Consider the following 25,820-nt stretch of genomic DNA (forward strand, 5'->3'; position numbering starts at 1 on the left):
CTGTGCGCACCATCAGTCAACTCATCTTGCAGTCTTGATGGCGGAATCCTTCTTGTCGACCACGTGGCTGCCAATATCAACCGAGGCTTGGTCACGCAGTCTGCTCATCAGCCCCGACCTACAGCGCCTCCACTGACAGTACAAATACCCGGGGAACTCGAGCACACCTTCAGAGGGCACGGCGAGACCATCGCAGATGCAGCCATGAACCGCCTTATGTTCTTTGTACAGGTCACGCTGACCACTTCAATCCTGTGCGCACCATCAGTCAACTCATCTTGCAGTCTTGATGGCGGAATCCTTCTTGTCGACCACGTGGCTGCCAATATCAACCGAGGCTTGGTCACGCAGTCTGCTCATCAGCCCCGACCTACAGCGCCACCACTGACAGTACAAATACCCGGGCAACTCAAGCACACCTTCAGAGGGCACGGCGAGACCATCGCAGATGCAGCCATGAACCGCCTTATGTTCTTTGTACAGGTCACGCTGACCACTTCAATCCTGTGCGCACCATCAGTCAACTCATCTTGCAGTCTTGATGGCGGAATCCTTCTTGTCGACCACGTGGCTGCCAATATCAACCGAGGCTTGGTCACGCAGTCTGCTCATCAGCCCCGACCTACAGCGCCTCCACTGACAGTACAAATACCCGGGGAACTCGAGCACACCTTCAGAGGGCACGGCGAGACCATCGCAGATGCAGCCATGAACCGCCTTATGTTCTTTGTACAGGTCACGCTGACCACTTCAATCCTGTGCGCACCATCAGTCAACTCATCTTGCAGTCTTGATGGCGGAATCCTTCTTGTCGACCACGTGGCTGCCAATATCAACCGAGGCTTGGTCACGCAGTCTGCTCATCAGCCCCGACCTACAGCGCCACCACTGACTGTACAAATACCCGGGGAACTCGAGCACACCTTCAGAGGGCACGGCGAGACCATCGCAGATGCAGCCATGAACCGCCTTATGTTCTTTGTACAGGTCACGCTGACCACTTCAATCCTGTGCGCACCATCAGTCAACTCATCTTGCAGTCTTGATGGCGGAATCCTTCTTGTCGACCACGTGGCTGCCAATATCAACCGAGGCTTGGTCACGCAGTCTGCTCATCAGCCCCGACCTACAGCGCCACCACTGACAGTACAAATACCCGGGCAACTCAAGCACACCTTCAGAGGGCACGGCGAGACCATCGCAGATGCAGCCATGAACCGCCTTATGTTCTTTGTACAGGTCACGCTGACCACTTCAATCCTGTGCGCACCATCAGTGAACTCATCTTGCAGTCTTGATGGCGGAATCCTTCTTGTCGACCACGTGGCTGCCAATATCAACCGAGGCTTGGTCACGCAGTCTGCTCATCAGCCCCGACCTACAGCGCCTCCACTGACAGTACAAATACCCGGGGAACTCGAGCACACCTTCAGAGGGCACGGCGAGACCATCGCAGATGCAGCCATGAACCGCCTTATGTTCTTTGTACAGGTCACGCTGACCACTTCAATCCTGTGCGCACCATCAGTCAACTCATCTTGCAGTCTTGATGGCGGAATCCTTCTTGTCGACCACGTGGCTGCCAATATCAACCGAGGCTTGGTCACGCAGTCTGCTCATCAGCCCCGACCTACAGCGCCACCACTGACAGTACAAATACCCGGGCAACTCAAGCACACCTGCAGAGGGCACGGCGAGACCATCGCAGATGCAGCCATGAACTGCCTTATGTTCTTTGTACAGGTCACGCTGACCACTTCAATCCTGTGCGCACCATCAGTCAACTCATCTTGCAGTCTTGATGGCGGAATCCTTCTTGTCGACCACGTGGCTGCCAATATCAACCGAGGCTTGGTCATGCAGTCTGCTCATCAGCCCCGACCTACAGCGCCACCACTGACAGTACAAATACCCGGGCAACTCAAGCACACCTTCAGAGGGCGCAGCGAGACCATCGCAGATGCAGCCATGAACCGCCTTATGTTCTTTGTACAGGTTCGTCCTCATTATTCCTGTCGTTGCTTTCGTAGTGATGATAGGTGTATTATCATCCTGCCGTGCCCTCAACAGTGCATTTCTTTACTTGATGATGCATGAAGTGTGCTTTTGCTGTTGCTTGCTGGTGATATTGAGCAAAATCCCGGACCTTCTAGGGATGAGATTAAGCTTCTTCTTTCCGATGTGTCCTGATCCTTACAAGCATCTATTAATAACCTAGCTACGTCGCATTCCGATCTCGAAAAATCTATGAGCGCCCGTTTCAATGAATTAAATGATACGCTAAAATTGCTCGCTCAGCATACCGAAGCAATCAGCCAATTGCAATCTGAAGTTGCTTCTCTTAAGAAGGTGATTAATGCGCAACAAAAGAAATTGGACGATTTTGAAGAAAGAAGTCGGCGCCGCAATTTAGTTGTTTTTGGCCTTCCTGAATCTGATCATGAAAGTCCGAGCACTTTAAAGCACGCAATTACTGAAGACCTAATCCGCGTAAATCTGGGATTATCGGTCAGTACCATAGAAAGGGTGCATAGAATAGGAAAAAAACGGCCTGATAAACATAGACCAATCATAATGAACTTCTTTGATTACAATGAGAAATTGTGCGTCCTACACAATTCATTCAAACTGAAAGGCTCAACCATTTCTGTTAGCCATGACTTTTGTGTGGCTACCTTAAACAAACGTTCTAAACTATGGCAACATGGCAAACAGTTTAAAGGTAAAGGCCACAAAGTTTCTCTGGACTATGAGCGACTTCGGGTAGACGATAGCGTTTACGTTTGGGATGAGGCCACCTCGCGGCCAGTTATGCTACCTCAAATTAATTTCCCTAGAATTGGTCCTTGATTGCAAACAGAGACGCTCCGTTTTATCTTGCTTAATGCAAGAAGTCTTGCCAACAAGTCAACCCAGTTAGAAGATATCCTCATCCTCTATGACCCACACATTTTGGCAGTCACAGAAACTTGGTTGACACCGGAGATAAATGACTCCGAAATAATTCCCCCATCCCACAAAAAAATTAGACATGACCGTACTGGGCGTGGAGGGGGCGTTGCCTTGATCACAAAAAGGGAGATAAGTTGTGTCCAGCTTCCAAACGTACCACAGCATGAAAGCATTTGATGTGACGTTAAATATCGAGATTTTTCTATTTTAGTCGGTGTCGTGTACAGGCCTCCCAAAAGCCCAGTGTCATTCGTGGAATCCCTTGCCGTCTACCTAGAGCGCATGCTCCGACCTAATCATAAATTTCTGATGGCCGGTGACTTCAATCTACCTTGCGTTGATTGGGAACAGTTATCAATCTCTGGCTCTCATGATGCTGACAGTGTGCACGTTCTTGTTGATTCTATGTTCTTTCATGATCTTAAACAGGTTGTACTACATCCCACACGTGTCACAGAACTCACCCAATCAATTCTTGATCTTGTTTTTATCAAAGGCTTGTCGGACAACCCTACTGTTGTCTTAACTGAAGGTATAGCTGACCACAAACTTGTACATGTGGACTTAGAAATACAAAAAAACAACCAAGTTACACCGATCACGCAGTCCTTTCTAGATTTTTCATCAGCTGATGACGAATCCGTCTTGGATTGCTTGCACCTTTCCCTCGATGAATTCAAATGTGATGATGACGTCATGCTTCTCTGGGACAAGTTTAACTCTGTTGTTAAGTATTGTATCGATAAATTCGTACCGACGCGTAGAAAGAAAACTAAACGTCATAATCCATGGATCACTCGTGAAATCATTCATCTCAAATGTAGAATAAAGTGCAAACGCAAATATAAGCTTCCTCAGAGTGCCGAACTCCGCTCTTTAAGGGATGCTTTACTCATCAAGCTTCGCAACGCCCGTGACAAATTTCATAATCAGACTATGATTACATTCCTAAAAAGCTCCCCAAACAAGTTTTGGCATTTCCTGTCTGACTCTAATTGTAGTGTTCAGCAGCTGAGAATAAACAACAGCGTAAGTTCTAATCTTAATGATATCGTCAATGAATTCAATGACACATTTTATAAAGCATTCACTCCACCTTCAGTTCTCAGCGCCCATGATAAGTCGTATACGCTATCTACATCTCAATCAATTCCTGACATTTCAATTAGTCGTGAAGGAATTCTTACTATGTTGCTTGATATTGACGTAAAAAAATCTCCTGGAGCCGTTGGTTTGCCTAACAACTTTCTTCGACGCTACTCAGAACTAACTTCTGAATTCCTATACTTTTTAATGCATCTCTTAAACAGAGCTCTGTACCGAAAGACTGGCTCACGGCCAAAGTAATACCAGTGTTTAAATCTGGTGATAAACTTACTCCTAACAATTATAGACCTATTTTCCTCATAAGCACATGTTGTAAGCTCTTGGAGCATATTATCGCTAATCACATATCTAACCACTTGTAAGCGAATAAATTTTTTTTTTATTTTCAGCATGGCTTTCATAGAAAGTTTTCAACCTCAACTCAATTGTTATCCATTGTACATGACTTTGCCAGTGCCATTGATGACCGCCTGCAGATCAACGCTATATTCCTAGACTTGTCAAAGGCATTTGACCGTGTGCCACATGCAAATCTAATTGAAATTCTTAAATCACTTGGGTTACCAGAAAATATAGTACATTGGATTCAAGCTTATTTGGCGAATCGTGTTCAATTTGTGGAAATCGATGGTGTGAAATCTAATAGCCTGCCTGTTTAATCCGGTGTACCACAGGGGTCAGTGTTGGGACCCCTGCTGTTCCTTATCTATGTAAATGATATTGCTAAAAATTTGGATCCTAATGTCAAGGTGAAATTGTTTGCTGATGATTGTGTCATTTATTCCACTGTAAGGAGTTCCTCATGCCAGGATACACTTAACAACAGTCTTTGTAAACTCGCGGGCTGGTGCGACGATAGAGGAATGCAAATAAATTTTTCCAAAACAGTGTCAATGACAATAACATTGAAACGAAAACCACTACTTTATACTTACCACATTGGCAATCGGAACCTTGAATCAATTACTTCTGTTAAATATTTAGGCATAGCAATTCACAGCAACCTCAAATGGGACACCCATATTAACAACATATGCAACAAAGCTTTAAAAAACTTTGCTTTCTACGTAGAAAGCTAAAAAAGTCCCCTTCATCTGTCAAGCTACAGGCTTATCGTTCCCTCGTACGCCCAGTCCTAGAGTATGCTTCCATAGTGTGGGACTTGTTCATTAAAAAGGAAATTGACAAACTTGAACGAATTCAGCGCCTGGCTGCACGGTTTATTTGCTCTGATTTCAAAACATCTTCATCAGTTTCTGGCATGTTAGGCCAACTTGGACTGGATCCGCTCCACGTGCGCCGCAAAATCGCCAGGTTGAAATTTTTTTACTCGTTGTATCATAATGAAACTGGTTTAGCAAATGCCACATATATTACCCATGTTCCACAAAGGTTGTCGCATATTTTTCATTCTAAAATAGTTCAGTCATGCTTTGCTCGAACTAAAATCTTTCAGAAAGCATTTTTTCCACTTACGAGCGAAGAATGGAATCATTTACCGGAATGTGTTGTTGCATGCACTTCTTATGTTTCATTTGAAAATATGTTGACAAAGCATCTTTTGTGAACCCTCTCCTGCTTGGGCAGCATTGCTGCCTGCAGTATTGTGTAAATAAATAAATAAAAAATAAAATGGACGGCGTCCCTAGTCCAGGATGCTGTGTGCCTAGCCTTGTCGACATTTAGCTGAGCAGTGGGAAGCTGATCTGAATGTCGACCAGACTTTAAAATCAACAGAGGGCATTATTTGACGGCATTAAATGTACATTGATTCATGGTGGTTGTTCATGGTGGTCACTGTGAGTAATTCTTGTTTATTGTGCACCAGCATGTTTTATTAGCTAACTTTATAACTCCCTTGACCAATGAGATGTCAATGGTAAAAGTTGTGAAGGATGTTGACAAACTGCCGATAACAGCATTTATAAAGCAATCTAGGATTCGTGTAAAACTTTTTTCTAGTGAAAAAGGAAGTCCATAAAATTTAAAATAAATTGTGTGCCCATGACAATGTTTCCGCATACCATAGATTGCATCAATCTCATCGCGAATGTCGTCATATACGGGCGCTGGGAACAAGTGGCCATGCAGTTTTTTTGATGCGTCAGACGCTTTTGGCGCACATCTTCTCTCATTATCAAACATGAAGTAGCGCAATCTTTTAACAGTTTGGAAAGTGAACCGTTAAAAGACCATACCCTTGGTTTGCATTTGCGTAATGTATACGACGTACTAGATAAAGATGCTTATGTCTGACATCGCTGATAATGCTGATACTGTGAAGTATTGTCATGTGGATATTTTAAAAAGTCCGCTGGCTTTTTCTTTTTCTTTTCTTTCCCCTTTTGCTGAAAACAAGGGCCACAGAAGACCTAGGTTGCTTTAAACACTGCTATAAGTAATTTCTCGATGTCCTCCACAATCTTGCATTGACACTTTATCCAGTAAATAAATTTAAAAAAAAATGTTAGCTAATTAAGATAAAGTATTAGTTGCTCGTGCATAATGAAAAGAAAAAAAAAACCTATTGGCTAGTGTGAGTGATGTGCATGGTCCCGTTGGTGTGGGCTGCTACAGATGGCGCAACATGTCCTGCACAGCAAGTAGCTGTGCCAACATCAGCTCATTTTTCTGCTTATGTTTCCAGGAGTCTAGTTTTATTTTGCATTCTCCTCACGATGGGCAGATCATTCAAGCCATAGCCGCTGGCGTGTTCAGTTGGTGTTTTACATTATGTAACCTTAACCCTCATTAAACCATTTTCCTACATTGCGAGCCTTCTTGCCTTCAGACCAAGCCTCACACTAGCATTAACAGATGCCTATCAACATACAATGGGTAGTGTTTGCGTAAAGCCCTTGGTTATTTCTTTCTTGGCTACATTTAGTTGGACACTTCCGGTATGTAACTTCATTGATTATAGTTTCTGAGAAACCCATATGGGTTTCCTGTGTCGGGCGTATGACAATTTTTCCATTTCATGAACTTTCCTCCACCTTGCAGGCTTCCACAGAACTGATTTGCCGCAACTTAATAGTGTTCTGCAAAGTGAAGTAAAGAACACCTTTTCTTGATCTACCTTTATTTCACTCATGTTTAGCATGTAATATACAGAAGAAATTCGGTAACAGCAAGGACACAACATTTGCAGACGCAGCTAGATACAGACACAAGCGCGCCTACACAGCAGTGGTGATAAATTACAAGGGAAAATGCACGACGAGCGCTGCAGTCAACACACTGCACGCAGAAACCGCAGAGGAAATAGCTATCGCCCTAGCCATAGTACAAACACAAGCGGGCATAATCATCAGTGATTCCCAGATGGCCATATGAAACTTTGCCAACGGTCGAATCTCCCCAGAGGCACGGCGACTCCTAAAATTAGCTAATAACGACGACAAAGTGTCCATCTCATCTGGACACCCGCTCATGCACTACCAGACGGTAGCAATGAGGCGGCGCACTGTGTGACTCGAGAGCTTACGGACCGAGCCTCGGTTAGCCCCGCCTCACCAGCTACTGATGAGTGGGAGTGGAAAGATAAAATGACCAGATTTCACGAAATTACACAACACCATAGATTGCAGAGGTGTGCATTCCTGCTGCCGCACCCAAATTAAGCAAAAATCAGTCTGTCGAATGGCAGCAGTTACAGACCAGATCCTATCAGAGTCCAGCTATTATGCACCTAATACACCCAGATTTATACATGACGGACAAGTGCAGACATTGCGACTCTAGAGCCACCCTGTAGCATATACTACGGGAATGTACGGCTGTAATACAGGATAATCGTGATGCAGCCTCAAACAGCGACAGCCTCCGCGCGTGCTGGGAGTCTGCGTTGCTCAGCTCGGACCTGCAGCACCAACTCTGGGCCATCCCGCGAGCCGAGGAAGCCGCCAAGAGCCAACAACCTTTGGCCGAAACCTATGCGGGGTCCAGGCCCACCCCACCAAATCACAGGGCACTGAATATAGTTATTTGAATGAATGAATGAATGGTGGGTTTTACCAAGCTGCTCCTAAACATCTATCTTCTGCCCCATTATGGACAATTTCTGCTCCAAACCTGCTACAATGTGTCAAATTTGCTGCCCCCAGAGCTGCTCCAAAGCTCCTTTGCTTTCATCCATCATTTGTCACTGCCCCGTTTCAAAGGGGGTGCCAATAAATTATCATCATCAAAGCTTGAGAGAGGAGCCTGATTGCCGCATGATGCGTTTATCAGTGTTCACATGCACCGGCTTGCCATTTCGAAGCATTTCGAAGGCCACACGAAGGCTTTGTGGCATTGATGCTAGATGGCTTGCCAAGTGTTCTTAGGAAAGCACGAAAGAGGAGTCGCACTGCAGTACACGCCTCATACACAACTCGTTTTGATGATGGCAATATGTTGTCACTATATTGATTCATTGCCAAACATATTGCCGCTGCTTGTCGTCACGAGATGGGCTCTGCAGATTCTGTAGCGTGAGTAATGTGAAAAACATTCTTCGGCATGCAGCTTACAACATGAAAAACACAGAGACGTAGTGAAGCATCACAGCGCTAGTACAATGCCCAAGAATCCACTCATGTGAACTAGACTTATGTGTTGTTGACTCATGGAAAAGAGGCAACCTGAACTTTCCACACCACTAACTGTGTCCGGGAGAATGCCCTACTAGCCAGAAAACAACCACGCGCAATACTCAACTGCAATGAGCAAAAGTTGAGCACAAAACTTCTTTCACTCTCATCAAACCTACCAAAAGCAGGTGGACAAGCAAACATCCCATACTCAAATGCATCAGTGACGCCATAGTACAGCTGACGGGATGCAGTTTTGGCAGCGCCGGCTTTCGCGTCTCTTGAGGCAACCTCAAGAACTACATGGAGGAATGTCACTGCTGGGAAACGATCTCATAGAACAAGTAGTAAAAGTGCTAATGTTTCAGTGTGACCTTGGTCTTGGTAAGGTGACCTGTTTGTTCAATTTCCCAGTGTCTGCACAGGCTTCAGAGTTGTTCTGTTTTCAGTTGTACTTTTCTGAGTAACGTAGACTGTGCCCCAAAATGGCACGTAGATGTTTGGGTGACATGAATATTCCGCTATGTCAATGATTACATAGTCTTCGTGGACTGCGATAACGACACTCAGAGCATGGCCAATGTCCTTAGGGCATTGAGGCAAAATAGGCCATAAAAAACCGTATTTACCCGATTCTAAAGCGTTCCTTAATCTAACGTGCAGCCAATTTTCGGGGACGTAACTATTTCAGTGTCACTGACGTACCGGTATGTTTCTGTCTTTCTGTCTTGCCATGTCACTGATGTACCCGTACATTTTCCTATTTCTCCGCTTGGATGTGTGCAGTAACACAAAGCTGGCGAGCTCCGACGTGGTTCCGCCATATGTATATTTCCAGAAACATATTTTCTCTCTCTCGGTTTGCTCAGTCTGTTGGCGAAGTCATCCCTGTGGGGGCGCAGTTGCGCTGTGCAAAGCGTGTGAGTCCACTGGTTTGAGGAGTGACTCCTGGACTTTGTACACTGCTACGGGTGCGGTGATTGTCTTTGTGACATATTTTTGGTGCTGTTGATAAATTTTTTCTCTGCTCCGGCTACTAGTTCTAATAAAAGCTTGTGCTGTATTGTGTGACAAGCAGTCTCTGATTAGGTAACAAGTGGCTGTGATGTGTGCTTGCAGGGTGTTTTGCTCCTGCACTGGAGACCCCGACACAGTGGCTGCTGGCATCAGCGTCAGTTCTCCTAACGTGGTTGACATAACATACAGGGAGACTTCCTCGGGAGATGCAACCGGTAAGCATAATGCTCAGGTGCCCTGGACATACCTTTCTTGCATGTGCTTATTTGCAAAAATGCTGCAGTTTTTGAAAGATCAAACGTGGTGTAAAGTATACAGTGACGTACAGTGTGTTGAAGCATAGAACAAAGGAATGTGCATGTACATACTATAAAGAAACACAGCAATAGACATGATAAATAACAAGCTACACCAGGTAAGCAATTTGTAAGTTTGACTCAAGTAAGCCGAAAGAAGGTTCATTCTGCATGACACTAGAAGAGTAACACACAGTGTTGTAATCTTTATGCACCCTAGTCAAGATACATACCTAGGGCAGAAACTATAGTGCTTAGTCAGCAACAATGAAGTCAACCTTGTTATAAGAAGAAAATAGATATGTATAGTATCACGTTAAATAAGCTACATTTACATGCACAAATAGTAATAAATATGACACACAAAACGTCATTGTACTGGAAAATGTGATAAACCATGAGATTAAAATAAGGTAACAGCTGCTAAGCACTTAAAGTTGAAAAAGATGTATATGTTAAAAGATACTGCAAGAGTACTAGCAGCTACAAGACCATCCTTTTACTGGGGGTGCAGGGGGGAAACTATTCTTGAATATGGTATGTGCCAAGTACCATAGAAAGTTGTGAGATGGGGGGGGGGGGGGGGCTGTTTGCATGTGCTGCGATGGCTTCAATGTAACTCCCCTGCATCAGGTAACTTGTTACGACCATTACACAAAAATTTTATCGTTCTGTTTTCCTATGGGGGTATGTTGTTATTGGGCATGAGATGTGACAGGGATCTGTATTTATTAAACATGAAATGCAGCATGGAGTGTTGCGCTATGTAAAAGCTGCCACACAAAGTGCTCTCATTGTCCCCCACAGTTGGTCTGCTCCTAGTGTGCATTGTAGCATCTACTGTTAGTATCATGCAACATATAATTTGTGGCGCCAACTTAGTGAAGAAAGCCAAGTTGTAAGCACACCACAGATGTTTCTTAGGAAAGCGAGCTCGTCTACTGAAATGATTTGTCTTTTTGGACAGTGGGAGCCGTACAGTGCAGTGAATGACTTGACCTTTGTCGGTAATGCTGCCTTTGACTTTCCACTGCATTCAAATGAACAGGGAGAAAAGAATGGACAATGAAATCGATTTTTATAGAATTTAGTTCCAGGAAGTGGCAAGAGTGTGCATGTGAAGCAGTTTCTCATGGCAGCTGTTAGACGGTACAGCATGTACTGAAGCATCTTTGTGTGCATCTTCCGCTTGAAGCCATGCACCCCGCTCTTGCATTTCATCCCATTGTAGGAGTACCCAACCTTCGACCAACATACAGCAGGTTGTGTGTACAGAGCGCAGGAGAGTGCTGGAGTCAGTGGCATTAGGGAGTGCTGTTGGATACGGCAGTGGTAGACTTCGCAGAGTGGCCAGTTTGCTACATTGCAGGTAGCCAACCAAATCAGCACTAAATGCTAGCAAATCTTCATTCTGAATTAAAAAAGGTTAGTCATATCTATCTAAATCTGACCAGGGTGCGAACTTTGGCATGTTTGTATTCATAGTAAATTATCAAAAGTGCCTTATAAATAGTAAAAAGGCAAAAACACAGGTACAAAAAATGCAGCCCTACTTCCAACTGGTGTTTATTGAAAGGTTAGCAATATGCAGAAAAATATAGCAATATGTAGACACACAAGTTTATGTCGTCAATGTGGTACACTGCAAGTACTTTCTGTGCTCACACGACCTTTTCAAGCTATTAGAGTGACACATTTCAATAATGTTCCTCTTGACAAATTTCGAATATGTGGAGCAATACAGCAATAAAAGCTTGTTACTTCTTGACTTCAAGTACCAGTTTGTGTCTTGGGTGTGTTGCTAACTAAAGCCAGAGCGAAACTAGGCTAATGCTTTGCTCTGGCTTTAGTTAGCAGAACTAAGCTGGTCAGAAGAACTAAGCTGAAGTTCATCTTAGCAAGCTTGAGAAAGCCACCAACATGTGTAGCAAGTTGAGGCTAGATACAGTAGAACATCATTCATACATTTTGGAAAACAGCTTCAGGAGAAATGTACCAGAAAAACGAATTATCGAAGTCAATAAAAAATTTGGCAGGCTGAAGCATTGTCGACATTTACCTAACTTGAGTTGTTGCAGCAAGAAATGCCAATGCACGCTAAGCTGGTGGGGCCTGACTGGCTTGATACGTGCAGTGGCTTTCTTGCGACTTGTGTTTGTGTGCTTTGAATTCGTCCCTAGGTGAACAGCTTCTTTCAACGCTTCGCACTGGTCAATGCTTCACACAGGTCAATGCGTCGCACCTTATCTGGGATACCACAAATTACGCGACCGCCAAAACTAGACATGAAAGTACACAATGCGCATCAAGGCGTCAAGAGTTTCAGCTCTTGCTTTGCACTTGCCACAGATTACCTCCAAGATACAGCACGTGGCCCGTGTATGGATGTGCGCGAGGAGTAGACGTGCATGATAGGGGGAGAGGGCAGATAGGTGCGCATTTCTGCTCCACTCCCAGCGCATGCTGTGGGGATCGAGGTGCCTTCTTGTGCTTCGTCCCCCAGCTTGCGTGTTGTGCATAGTTCAACCTCTGGGAACTGCTACCCCAGTGGCAACATGGCCGACACAGCTAGAGCGCTGCAGCCAATTTTGCTTCTTTTTCCCGGCATCAAGTCACCGCATGAGCACACATCACCCAGACGCGCCATGATTGGCCTCCCAAGTGGCAGGCCCTGGGCACCCTCTCCACTCGAGTTCTCTTCCGCTGAGCGCTTCGTCACCGCAGCAGATGCTCACAGGCCCACAACAAGTTGGCTCTGTGGGACCTTTCCTCCTGCGAATTCTCGTCCTTGTGCTTGATGGACCGCCACCTAGTTTAGTTAGCCTTTGTACGGCGGACATGAATACTCTATCGGTCTCGCTGTGAGCTTTTGCCTGTATGCGCCGTGACTGTCGCACTGTGGTGCACCCCCACATAATTGGTGTCGAACTCGGTTTCAGCATGGCTCTCGTTCTTGCTAGACCGCCGGCTATGGACTTGTCCTTTGACACGGACGATACTGACAGCATGAGGTACAGTCGCCTTGGCGACCCTCTGCTTTCAGCCACTGGGAGCAACCCTTTCTTTACAAAGCCCTTGGTTAATGTCAACTGCTCGGTTGTGTAGCCTTGCCAGTTATGGGTTTCCTCAGCTGTTAGAGATGTGCGCAGAGCAGGTTCTTGCTAGCCCCTCTGACATGCTGTCCCTGCTCACTGGCTGCTTTTTGGTCCCGAACGCAGTTCAGGGCCCCATGAGCCACATCGGAGCCACCCTACTTAGATGTGAGCACGAGTATGCTTGCTGGTGTCCTTTTGTCCTGAGCGTTGTTCACTGTGCCATGTGCCACATCGGAGCAGCCATGCTTAGATGCTCGCACAAATATGCTCACTGGCCTCCCTTTGTTCTGAGCGTTGTTCACTGTGCCATGTGCTGCATTGGAGCCACCTTGCTCTGCCGGTTCACTTGCGGGCATTTCCCTGCCCCGACCGCAGGCCATAGTCCCCTTCGTCGCACTGGCGCCACTTTGCTTAGGCGTTAACACAAATTTTCTCACCGGCCTCGTCTTTGTCCCTAGTGCAGTTTAGTGCTCAAGGTGCCACATTGGAGCCACCCTGCTTAGGCATTGACATGCATGCGCTCACTGGCCTACTTTTGTTCCAAGTACCTTTCTCAAACACACATCCACTGAGGTGCAGCCTTCCTGCTCAGCCGTAGGTGCGTGCTCACTTGCTGGCCTGTCTTTGTCTCGAGTGCAGTTTGATGTCCAGTGCGCCGCAGCTGAGCCTCCCTGCCTCGCTTTTGGTGCAAAACCACTCACTGGCCTCTCCTTGTCCCAAACTTAGCTAGTAGACAGTGTCGAGTGCGAGCCACCCTGCTCAGCCGACAATGCCGCTGCGCTTTCTGACTACCACTTACCTTATGCACAGCTGAGTGTTCAACGTGCATGAGCCATCTCGTTCCACCGTCGAATCGTCTGTCAGTCAGTTGAAGCAATGCGGCTGGATGACAGCGCGATGCTGGGCACTGTATTGCCCGTCTTGCTAACAGCCCCCACTGCACGGTGTTACCAACTTGTCAGCCACCAAGCTCTTCCAATGGAGGAGTTTAGGATGCTTTTATGCATCGAATTTCTCCCTTCTGACTATGTGCGCTGCATGCGTTGAGAGCTAGAGCTTCAGACCCAATGCCCCGACGAATTTCTGCTTGAGTATGTCGGGGCTGTGCAGGAGCTATACCTTCTTGCTGACCCACGGCATCTGATGCCAAGAAGGTGGAGCGGTCCATCTGTCAAGCCCATCCAACCTTTGCGAATTCGGAGCACCCTTTATCATAACCGAAACGAGTTTGTCTCCGATGTGAAGCACATTCAGGACGACATACTGGCAGCGAGAGCCTACCACCCTCTGCCACCATCTTACGCCTCTCTCGAACCTCGTTGTGTGTCGGCTGGTGGTGACTCGTCACCCCATAATTCTCCGAAATCCGAGGCAGCCTTGGCCCCGAGAGAGCAACGAAATGCGCATCACCTTTTTGACCACGCTTTCAACCTGTACTCGTACACCTGGATGCACTGTTCTGCCCTGCATAGCCAACGAGAATGGGAAACCCGTGCCCCTGCACATGAAGGTAAATCGTATCACGGTGCCCCTTTGGCTAGTGAATGGAAACCACCTAGCACTCGAGACATGCCCAGATGTCCTTAATCGGACTGAGGCATTGTCTGCTACCATTGTCATGAACGCGGCTGTACTGCTCCGAACATGCAATGTTCACCTTCCGAAGCAAAAGCTTCTGCATCTGTCTGGACATGGTGTTCACGTCATCACATCAAAAGTGCCGTTCATGTCGCGCTCTCGCTCTTCATGCCACTTAAACGCTATTATTGAGCTAGGTAATTGCCTGCGAAATTTGAACAGAATTGTCACATGAACGTAAGCAATGTCGCGATAGTGCCACGTCATTGTTCACCTAGAAAGCACCCGCCGATATCTTTAAAACTTGTGAGGCCATCTATGAAACGCCCAACGGGCGTCTAGAACAGAGTGCATGTACATTGTCTGCTAGACCTACACATCAAAAAGCAAAAGCTAAAACTTGGAAACTTAAGGGATAATAGGCTAAGCTCTGATCATTTATCACCCCAGCTACCAGCATGAAATAGCCATATACGATATGATATGACACCTGAAAAGCAAAATCCACCAGTTTACTACACATATAGTGATGAACACAACAGATTTAGCAAAATGAATCAAGAAAAGCAAGCTTGTGCTGCTGATCTCTGTACTTGTCTCTTAAAAAGCATGAGGACCAAAGGGATCATGAAAAGCTTGCATAATGGCACACAAAGCACTGATGTAACAGACACGATAGTTGAATGCACAATCTAGCTGAGCGTACAATCTATGCTATCTGTAATGCATAAAAAATGCAGAAGCACACGACATCTTTCACAACATGCTGGTGAATGCTGCATGCATCTTTTTCAAACAGCCGTTGTCTGCTAGCTGCTTGCAATGAGCAAAAATCTGCTGGTAGCTCCGACAATCCACGGATAGTCCATGAGTTCCTGTCTGCAAAAAACAAACACGATTCTGGCAGCTCTCGGATTGTTGTGCAGAGCTTCCAAAGGTGTACGAGCAAAACCGAATGCGAAACAGTAGTCCCAAGCATTCTGGGACTGTCAGGTAGGGGGCTTCTTCCCGGAGTGTCCTCAAACTGTCCACGGCTTTCGGTCTGACTAGTCCTGACAGAAGGACATTTCACCGTCGCGTGATCCAGATCAGGGACTGTCCGATGTTTTACACGAAAGCACTGTAACCGGAAGTAATCCTTCTGACTGCTGTCATCTGCTCATAGTTACTCGTAGATAGCATCGCTACTCAGCAGATTCATTATTGTGGCCTCCAAGATGGTGCAGCCTTGGAGGCCGCGTCGCTGACACAACCATAACACATGCATAGTATAATCAGAGCCTGAGCTCATAGAATGTGCTCGCAAAGCGCTGTTTACATCAGTCTCGTTCTTCGTGCCACTTAACTGCTGTATTTAAGCCCTCTCATAGCCTGTGAAATTTAAGCAGGATGCACGAACATAAACAATATTGCAGTCGTACCACATCGCTGTTCACGCAGAAAGCGTTTGCCAATATCCTTAACCCTTTGAGGGTCGATGCCGTAAATATACGGCGCCACGAACAGGTCCAAAAATGGTCGAAGCCGTATATTTACGCGCCGTCTGTACGTTTAAAACGTGTGCTAATTTCCTAACTTTTTCTTGCCTGGCATGTGCTGCCGCTAGGTGGGAATACATGGAATTTTTTTTCTCGCGTCTCTCTCTTTCGGTTTTCGTTGTATAGTTCTTTTTTTTTGCTCCGAATCGTCTGCTACCGCTCGCGCATTGGCGCCCTCGCGGGCACGCGGCGGTTAGTTTTGGTTTTGTTTCGCGTGCGGTTTCGGCTTCTTTCGCTTGCAAAACTGATGGCTATCTCGTTCTTATCACTCAAAGGGTGACCGCCTGTTACTCGCTCGTTTGTTACTCACAGGGGTCCGCATACGAAGGATGCCGCCGTGCGTGCGTTTCCTTTTCTGGCACTTTATTCAGAAGTTTTCTCCCACGGCTACCCGCCGTGGTTGCTCAGTGGCTATGGTGTTGGGCTGCTGAGCACGAGGTCGCGGGATCGAATCCCGGCCACGGCGGCCGCATTTCGATGGGGCCGAAATGCGAAAACACCCGTGTACTTAGATTTAGGTGCACGTTAAAGAACCCCAGGTGGTCGAAATTTCCGAAGTCCTCCACTACGGCGTGCCTCATAATCAGAAAGTGGTTTTGGCACGTAAAACCCCATAATTGATTCTCCCACGGCTGCTCAGGGAAGCAGTACCCAGAGGAGGTGCCACGTATGCGCCAACACCACTCGGCAGCAAAAATATCGTAAAGACACAAGGTACATGTGCGCTGTGTGCAACAAACCGCTCTGTGTGGAGCCATGCTTCAAGGACTACCACACGCTGAAGAAATATTAGTGCAAGAGGAACATTTGAGACTTGCGAAAAATTTTCGTGTGCGCATTCTTCTTGTGTATTTTTCTCGTGTGGACATTGTATATAACAATGCGCCATTTTTTAAAATTCTTATAACTTTATTTGCTATTTTTTGTTGTTTTTCATGAATAAACAGTACATATATACCAATGGAAAGCATTTTTTCTCACTTTACGGTCACCCTAGAAAACTTACGGTAAATTTTTTTCGAAATAGGTCCCTCTGAAGAATTTAAATGTGCAATAAAAAGAATCGACCGTGGGTGGTCGCATATGGTGAAAAAAATCGACCCTCAAAGGGTTAAAGCTCATGAGACCGTCTCTGAAAGGCCCGATGCGTGTCTCGAATGGAGCATATTACACCCTCTACTAATCCTGCACATCAAAAATGTAGCGCTCGATTCGCAATAGAAGTGATCAACACATGTGAACAGCAATTGGTGAAGCTCCTATTGTATACCATTCCAGCTACTGGTGAGAAACAGCCACATATGTATTAGGATATGCTTCCTCGCACACCAGTTTCGCTTACCTGAAAGGCAAAATCCACTTGCTTTCTACACGTATAATAATGAGCATGACAGATTTAATGAAACGTATCAAGAAATGCAAGCAGGTGTGCCTCATCGCTGTGCTTGTCTGTTTAAAATTTCAAAAAAGAAAAAAAAAACACGAAGACTAAAGCTGCAGAATTACATGGTTATGTAGAGCTTGCATAATGGTACACAAAGCCCCTATGTAACAGACGCTATAGCTGAGTGCACAATCTATGCCATCTGGAACGTACAAGTACGCACGTGACTTCAGAAATATGGTCTGTCGCTACTTTGCTCAATTACTTTTCGCATTACCCTCGACATCCATCGTAAGATGAGTTTTGCCACAATTTTTTTTGCCAATTACTCAAATGTCGCCTGTGACGTGCCGGTGTTTCCGTAGGTTTCTGAGTTCTGAGGTGGCATAAGATGCATCCAGACACAATGGAGACCAGAAATTATTCCTCGAGCCCCCCTTGCGAGCACGAGCTTGGCACCGATTTTTGTTGTTTTCTCCGCGCCAAGGTGTAAGACACGTACGCACCAAGCATTGTCTGGTAGCGCTCGTGACATGCCCAGATTTTGAGATAAGTCTAAGTCGTCCAGACTGCATTCAACACTAAATGCACAACACATAACATTCGCAATAGTAAAAAAGAAATGAACTATTTAACTCTTAACTATTTACAAGGGGAGTATTGTCGTCCTGTTCTCACATACGAAAAGTAAATACAATCACTGGCACTATACTGCACCACACACTGCACTGCCTCCACACTGCATCTGACATATCTACAGCTTAGTCCAAAGCACGAGGTTGTTCCATCAGGTAGGGCTTCAATTTCTCCACGTGCACAATGTCCGTTCTCCTGTTACCAGTGAGTTCGATCTCGTAGTTCACAGGAGACGGTCTGTTCACTATCTTGTAAGGGCTGTTATACCATGTGGTCGATTTAACACCGGACAGTGGAGCTTTAAGAAGCACTAGTAGTCTTCTTTCGAGCACAACATCCTTACGGTTCTTGTTGAAGTAGTCCTTCTGTTTTTCTTGCACCAGTCTGGTGTACGCAACCGCAAGCTCTCTAGCTTTCTGCAGACTTTCACGAACTACTGTGCCATAACTGGTCTCTTCTTTCAATTCTTCAAGTTCTCATCTGCTGTAAACAACATCTAGTGGAAGCATTGGATCTCTACCATACATCAAGAAGAATGGAGTTTGGCAAACCGTGTCCTGGTACCTAGTGTTGTAGCAAAATACAATGTACGGGAGGGAGTACATTGGCCCCACTTTCCTCCTCCGGCTGTACTGATGGTAATCATCTGCTTGAGCTTTTGCACCAGCCATTCTCTGCAGGATGATATGCAGTAGTGGAAGCATGTGTGGTGCTGCAATGCTTGAAGTAAGCTTCAGTAGAACACGTCATCATTTGAGTACTGCGGTCTGTAGTCTGTAATAATTGTGGCTGGGCATCTGTGCTTCAAGATGATTCTGCACTCAATGAACTTACGAACTGCCATAGCCTCTATATTCCTCAAGGGTTTTGCCTCAACAAACTTTGTGAGGTAGTCAATGGCTATGATGATATATTTATATCCTCTAGAGCTGTTGAAGGGTCCTGCTATGTCCATCCCAACTATATGGAAAGGGCTGTGCATCTCTCTTGGTTGTAGTAATCCATAGGGCACCAATGTCGACATCTTCATTCTTTGACAAAGGTCTCAGTTGCTCACATACCATTTAACATCTGTATAAAGCTTTGGCCAGTAGTATTCAGGCCTCCGCGCTTCGAAAGTTCTTTTGATGCCCATGTGGCCACCATACCTTCCTTCATGCATTTCTCAAGGTGTCTCAACCTGTCACTGAGAAGGAAGGCAGAGGAGAAATTGACTGCTGACCACACCTTGATCTCACAAATACCTCCTTGTGCTCAAAAAATCTCTTTTGGGCCTGTTTCTGTTGCTTCTTTGTGCCGAACGCACCAGTAGCAGATCCAGGACTGCAGAATGCGTCCTGATGCTGTTCGTCACCCATGTTGCCACACTATCGCAATGATCGATGGGATACTGTAAGGATTTGGTTTTTCTCTGTAACAGTGGCAGGTATCCTTGAGAAATAATCCAGTGCGCTGTGCAGGATTCTTGATTTGTAGGGTATGTCAAAGTTGAACTCCTGTAAAACCAGCGACCAACGAAGAAGACATTAGTTACCTTCCTTGTAGTGCAAAATCCAGCAAAGGCCGTGGTGGTCACTGACAACTTGGAATTTGCAGCCTGTCAAGTAATGTCACAACTATTCTAATGCCTATTTCACGGCAAGGGCTTCCAGTTCCGTCGAAGTGTGATTAAGCTCTGCGCCTATAAGTGCCATGCTCAGGTGTAACACAGGGCAATATTGTCACTCTTCATCCTCTTGCAGCAACAGACCTCCTAAGCCAAGATGAGATGCATCTGTGTGTACTTGCACACCGAATTCTGGCTTCTCTGAGAACAGCTTAAGGACAGGCAGCTGACACAAAGAGTAATTTAATATCTCAAATGCCACTTGCTGATTCTTGTCCCAGAAAAAAAGTAGAATTCTTTAGGAGGGATCGTAGAGGTCCAGCGATAACGCTATAGTTAGGGATAATTATGCAAAAAAGAAGTGAGGCATGCAGACAGGACACAAGAGTAGAGAAGTGGACAATGCTCTTGTGTCCTGTCTGCGTGCCTCACTTCTTTTTTGCATAATGAATCCTTACCAACTAGCTCAGCTTTCTGTCATTCTAAGTTAGCGATAAACTTCCTGAAGTATGACGGATGCCCCTAAAATGACTAGCGTTCCAGCACTGTTCTAGGAGGCGGGAACATCTGAACAGATGCCAGTTTCGATGAGTCAGGGCTTACACCATATTTTGTGGCAACATTCCCTACGTAATTAATAGCGGTGCAAAAGAAGAAAGACTTCCGTGGTTTAAACTTCAAAGCTGCTTTCTGGAACCTTGAAAAAATGTCCTTCAAGTGCGAAACCTCCGACTGAAGACTATGCAATCGTCGATGTAGACGAGGGATTGTCGCACTCAATTCCATCAGTGATTGTATCCACGGCTCGTTAACACGTGAAAGGAGCACCTTTAAGGCCAGACGGCATCTGTAGGAATTCGTAGAGACCCCAAGGTGTCACAAAAGCCGTCTTCTAGCTGTATGTGTTCTGAATGCATGGCTGTCTGATAAAAACCAGACACCAAGTTCATGACAGAAATGTACTTGCTCCCAGTGAGTTCCTGCAGGGCATCTTCAATATTGGAAAGAGATAAACAATATCTTCAGTCACTCTGTTGAGCCGCCAGTAACGGACGCACATACACGTTGTCCCGTCTTTCTTTGCTACTAGGACCAGCAGTGAAGCCCAAGGATTTCGACAATGCCGGACTATGTTGGCATCGATGAGGTCCTTGATCAGACTTTTGACGAGGTCATGCTGCACAGGAGACAATCTGCGAGGCTGTTGGGAGATGGGCTTTGCATCCCCAGTTGGAATGCAATGTTACTCAACTTTGCAGGAGCGTACATCCATACTTCATTGTGCAAAGCAAGCAGCATGTTACGCTGACAACTCCTTCACAACTTGCAGCTTACTTGAGGATAATGTTGTTCCAACGTTAAAGTTGATGTCGCCAGTTTGGATTGAGCGATGCTGCGGGTCAACACCTGCATAAGCTGGTGGCTTATCAAGGTCCTCAGGAAGAGGCAGCCATGAAATTTGGAGAATCTCTTGAAATTCTTCTGCAGAGACTTCAATGTCCTCTATTCCACTTGCCTCTTCCATGATTCCAATTGTCATCTGAGATGGATGCAGGAGGGCTTGAGATGAACAGTTCATCAGCAAAACCTTGACTACTTTTTCTGATGCATCTGTAACCATGGGCTCCACAATGACTGAATAGCAGTCGTACAAGAGCTTGATCCCTGTGATGACCATCACACAATCTTTGTCTCTGGACATGCGATGCCAGTCCACTGGAACTAACTTTTGTGATAAAGCAGGTAGTGGTTGCTCCCTGTTTAGGTGGACCTTTTGTAACATCTGAGGAACAGACAAGGCAAAACTTTGTGAACCCCAGTCAGTGATGGTTCTTGAGGCCCATAGGGAGTCATCGCCTAGAAGCACTCAGTCTTGAGGTAACCACATAACCATGACAAATTCATGCTGCAATGTCTGGCCGTCGACTGTTACAATAGTTTTGACTTGACCCAATTTTCCAAGTGATGCTCCTACCGAATGCAGGGACGAAAGCCCAATAGTTACTTTGAGTCTCTCAACTAGTGGTGCAGTAATCAAACTTTTAACAGCTCCTGAGTCGAAGATACCTTTAAACGTTTGGCCATTGATGATGACAGAAATGGAAAAAATGTCCGCTTCAGTAGCACAAGATACCTACTCAATCACTGATGACTGCTCGCGGGCATTGGCATCACCAGATTTCTCTGCTGTTTTGGACTGGTGGACTCAAATTCCTGCTGCCACTTCAAAAATTCTGCAGTTAGCGGTAGATGACATTGTGTGACAAAATGTCCTTTTCTAAAGCAGTTCAAGCATAGTTTACGAATTCTGGAGGTATTCTCTTGAGATCTGTCAAAAACCTCCAGTGAATAATAAGTTGGATGCCTCGGAGACAGCTGCACGTTCGCATGTTGCCTTTGAGGCAGGTTTCTCTGTGGCACCTGGTTCTCTGAGGAACTGCTCGACTCTACGCTTTTTCTTGCGCTGATGATCCCGCATAGTCTTTCGAGGCGAACGCTTTTACCAAAATGGGGCGTTTCATAGTCTGTGGTGTGGATGGTTAAACCGCAACAAGAACTTTAATGTCTTCCTCAGCATTGCTGATCTGGTCAAAGCGCAGAGAAGCGTTTATCATGTCATCCAGGTTGTTGAAATTCTTGTAAAGAAGTGTTTCTTGGCCTTGACTGAAAGCACAGCCTTGATGACCTGACACTTCTCCTGCTGCAATACTGAATAATTACATTGTTCCATGAGGTCCAACTTGCGGTATGTAAAGTCTGTACACGACTCTCCAGCTCGTGTAGCTCCGAACATTTGCTGCTTAGAGGTTACATCACAATCTATGTTATAACGACGGCACAATGCTGCCTTCACATCAGCCCAAGTAGTGATATTGGGCACCTGTGCGGGGTGGCACTTCCATGTGAAATTCTTAGCTGGGAGCCTGGAGATAATGAAGGGTATCACGACCTCTTCATGAATGCTGAAGGTTCTGAACCAAAAATGAACTTGAGGAAACCAGGTGGTGACATCCCTCCCAAGATGTGGTAACGAGCTAGCTGCAAAACTTGAAAGTCTGTCGCGAGCGCTTTCGCCCGATCCGATAGAAATGCATGAAGTAGCTTCGTTTTTAGCTTTGCCGCATTGGTTTTTTGAGCCGTGTTTAAGATTTATTGACACAACGCTCATCACCACACTTGTGCAAGATTCGGCATCTGAGTCCTCACGCTTTTTCGGCTCCACACTGTTGATGCATTGCACAATCAGAGCGAGTAAGTTGCAAAAGAAGTCGTGACTTGCCTGCAGCTGTGGGTCAAGAAGTGGCTTTGGTGCGTCAATTTCTTTGGTGGCGGCGTGTCCGTCTGAAAACATTATTTTCAGTCCTTGCAATTCGAGATGGAGCTGATCCACTGCAGTCCTTAGGGCACCTGCTTCAAACACAACTGCTCTGTAGGCTTCCACCCCTGTGGCGTCATCCAGCTGTTCGAACACATAGATGGAACACTGGGCGATTGCCATCTTGGGTTTACAGAGGTGACGCTGTCCTGAAGTCAGTGGTTCAACCAAAGGATCGTGCAGTGAGTGACGTCCCCACATGAAAAAGAAATAAACGTCTTCGTAACTCACCCCAAGCCGCTGGGTGCCAAATGTGACATGCCGTTGTGGCCGTTAGTTTCTATGGGTTCCGGGGCGCCATAACATGCATCCAGACACAGTGGAGACCAGGAAGGGATTGCAAGAGATAGAGACCGGAGCCTGTGTCTCCAGTAGCTTGAATGGTGTGACCCTTGATGGCAAGGTGATCCCCAGATTGCCAGCCTTAGGAGAGGACATGTACCTGTTGCACCCCATTACCCTCTCTGGTATCATCTTCAGCAGGCAAAAGCTACTAAAGGCTGTGGGGCTCTAGCACTTGCACTGGTTTTGCAATGCCGTTCCATTGCATTGCGTTTCCGAGGACTCTGTGTCCCTCTCCTCCCTGCCTGGACGGGATGGCAGTTGGTCATAAAACACTTGTTACTTGGTTGTCATCCCACCCATGGGAAGGTCAATGGGCTTCACCCATTGGCCGACTTTTTGGTGGGATTCAGGCCCTGCTTGTGTGCGCCTCTGGGTACACGTGCGCAAGATGGGGCATGAGGAGACCACATCCAGGTGTCAGAAGGTGTGTATGTGCTCCTTTCTGCCCGCGGTGGCCCCTTTGTTCGCCGCAGTCCGGCTCGTTGAGATTCTGGCCTCAGTGCGCACATGATCTCTTCTGTCACCTTGACGTCCTGAGGCAACACCTTCCGATCGCTTCCCCATCTGTTCTTCAATTTGCTTTTGTTTTCATTTTCTCTGCTGTGGAGGTGTGCGATTGCAGGTGCTTTGTGAAAAATAGGCAGCCTCTTTCTGCTGGGTTCTTTGTTCTTTGTTTTCTCTGTCACCGTGCACTGTTAGCGGCTACCAGCGACCATTTCTCCATGTTTTGTGTCGCAATTAGATTTAGATTCAGATGTGCTGCTTAAAATTGTGTTTTATCGAACCCCAGCTTAATAAATGTTCTTTGTTCTTTCCGGAGTGCGTTAAGTACGCAGCATGAGTGCTGTCATCCCTAGTTTGCTGTCACCTGCACCTTGTCTGCTCTACTGCCCCGGACTACGATTGAGCCACTCCTTGCCATGGAGATGCCTGTCACCAGTTCAACGCAGTGACTTCAGCGGCCGCCTGTGTGCAGCTTGCAACCCTTGGTGGCTAGGAAAAGAGCCGGCAGTTGCCAATGGCTACCACAGCTCTCGCTGCAGGGCACGTATCTCAAGCAATGTCTGCTTGTGCCGACTAGTATGTTGCTGTTTCCAGGAGTCTAGCCTGGACTCGTGCCATCAAGTCTGCAGAGCTGCTGCTGTGACCAACGGATGCCAGCAGTGCACCCCAGAGACATTGTAGGCACGCATGTTATGGACAGTGGTGACCATTTCCTCAGTGTGGCCATAGCTGCATCTACCTCTTGTTCACGAAGCATGCATTGAAATTAGACTGTGTGACATGTTGCGCCGGAGTATGTAGTGGTTTAAGGCTGGGGGGATGTGGGTGCGCTCGACTCTCACGCGTCTTCTGTTGTTATTTTCCCCGCATGGCTCTTGCATCTCCTGTAGTCTGGCTTCTCCGTGTAGCTAAGTGTTAGTGGTGGTCAGTGTGGTTACAGCTTATTACGAGAGATTGTGCCAGTGTCGCACTGCTAACGCCACCAAACAGCGGGGTTACTGGGGTGTGAAAGGGAGTAGGCTTTCCCTCTTTGGCTTGGGGTCGGCAAGCGGCCAAGACATTTCGCGCACTCGCCCACCGTTCGTGGGACTGTCCGGTGAAAGGCTTAAGAGCAGGACACCGGAATGGACAAACACGATCATTCAAATGCGCCACCACTTGTGTGATCGTACATGCGAACGATTAGGTGCTGGTGTCTAGAATGGGAGCGAACATATTTGCTCGCTATCCTGTCGTGTGCGAGTCGAACTTCATCAACCTGTTGCATGCCCGTCAGCTATTTGTATTGATTGGGATAGCAGGCCTTGGTGTTTGAAAGGTGCAATAAATGCCCTTTGATTGTTTGCACTACTGTGTTGTCGTTCCTTTGTCCCAAGGTTGCGTGCGAGACCCTGCTCTTGTTACCTGAGAAATTCTTCACATAGCATATGGTCCCATGGTGTCGCGGACACCAATTTGTGATGACCCTAATATGGCGGCAACGGTTCGTGTACTCAAAAGGTTCTGATGGTTTTCGTAGGCGGAGCCTCCGAGAACCCAATTGAGGACAAAGCCGTTCGTTTCGAACACACACACAAGGGTTTAATGGAACTAAAGAAGGCTAAAAAATAAATAGAAGAAAATAGCAAACATGAAAGAAACACTCAAATACACATCAAGACGCACATTTGGGGCTAGTATGGAGCTAAGTAGTGCGCGAGTCCGGGCTTGCCACGACCGCAGGGATACATAACAGTCTCGAAGCTGCGACGCTGCGACAAACTGGTGAAAGGAGTGGCGCCGGTCTCACCAAAGGTCGTGGTCTAAGTTGGT

General features: G+C 46.4%; 1 protein-coding gene across 3 annotated transcripts in view; it reads left to right on the forward strand.

Annotated features, from left to right (window-relative positions):
* Positions 1-25,820, forward strand: part of LOC142586048 (intermembrane lipid transfer protein VPS13A-like) — a 935,034-nt gene that overhangs the window by 310,756 nt on the left and 598,458 nt on the right. For all 3 annotated transcript variants that reach the window (XM_075697293.1, XM_075697294.1, XM_075697295.1), the window contains one exon: positions 9,753-9,865. In XM_075697293.1, coding sequence (XP_075553408.1) covers positions 9,753-9,865 — 113 coding nt within the window. The remainder of the gene's footprint in view (positions 1-9,752; positions 9,866-25,820) is intronic.

This window comes from Dermacentor variabilis, chromosome 6, assembly GCF_050947875.1.
Source record: "Dermacentor variabilis isolate Ectoservices chromosome 6, ASM5094787v1, whole genome shotgun sequence".
Classification (NCBI taxonomy): Eukaryota; Metazoa; Arthropoda; class Arachnida; order Ixodida; family Ixodidae; genus Dermacentor; species Dermacentor variabilis.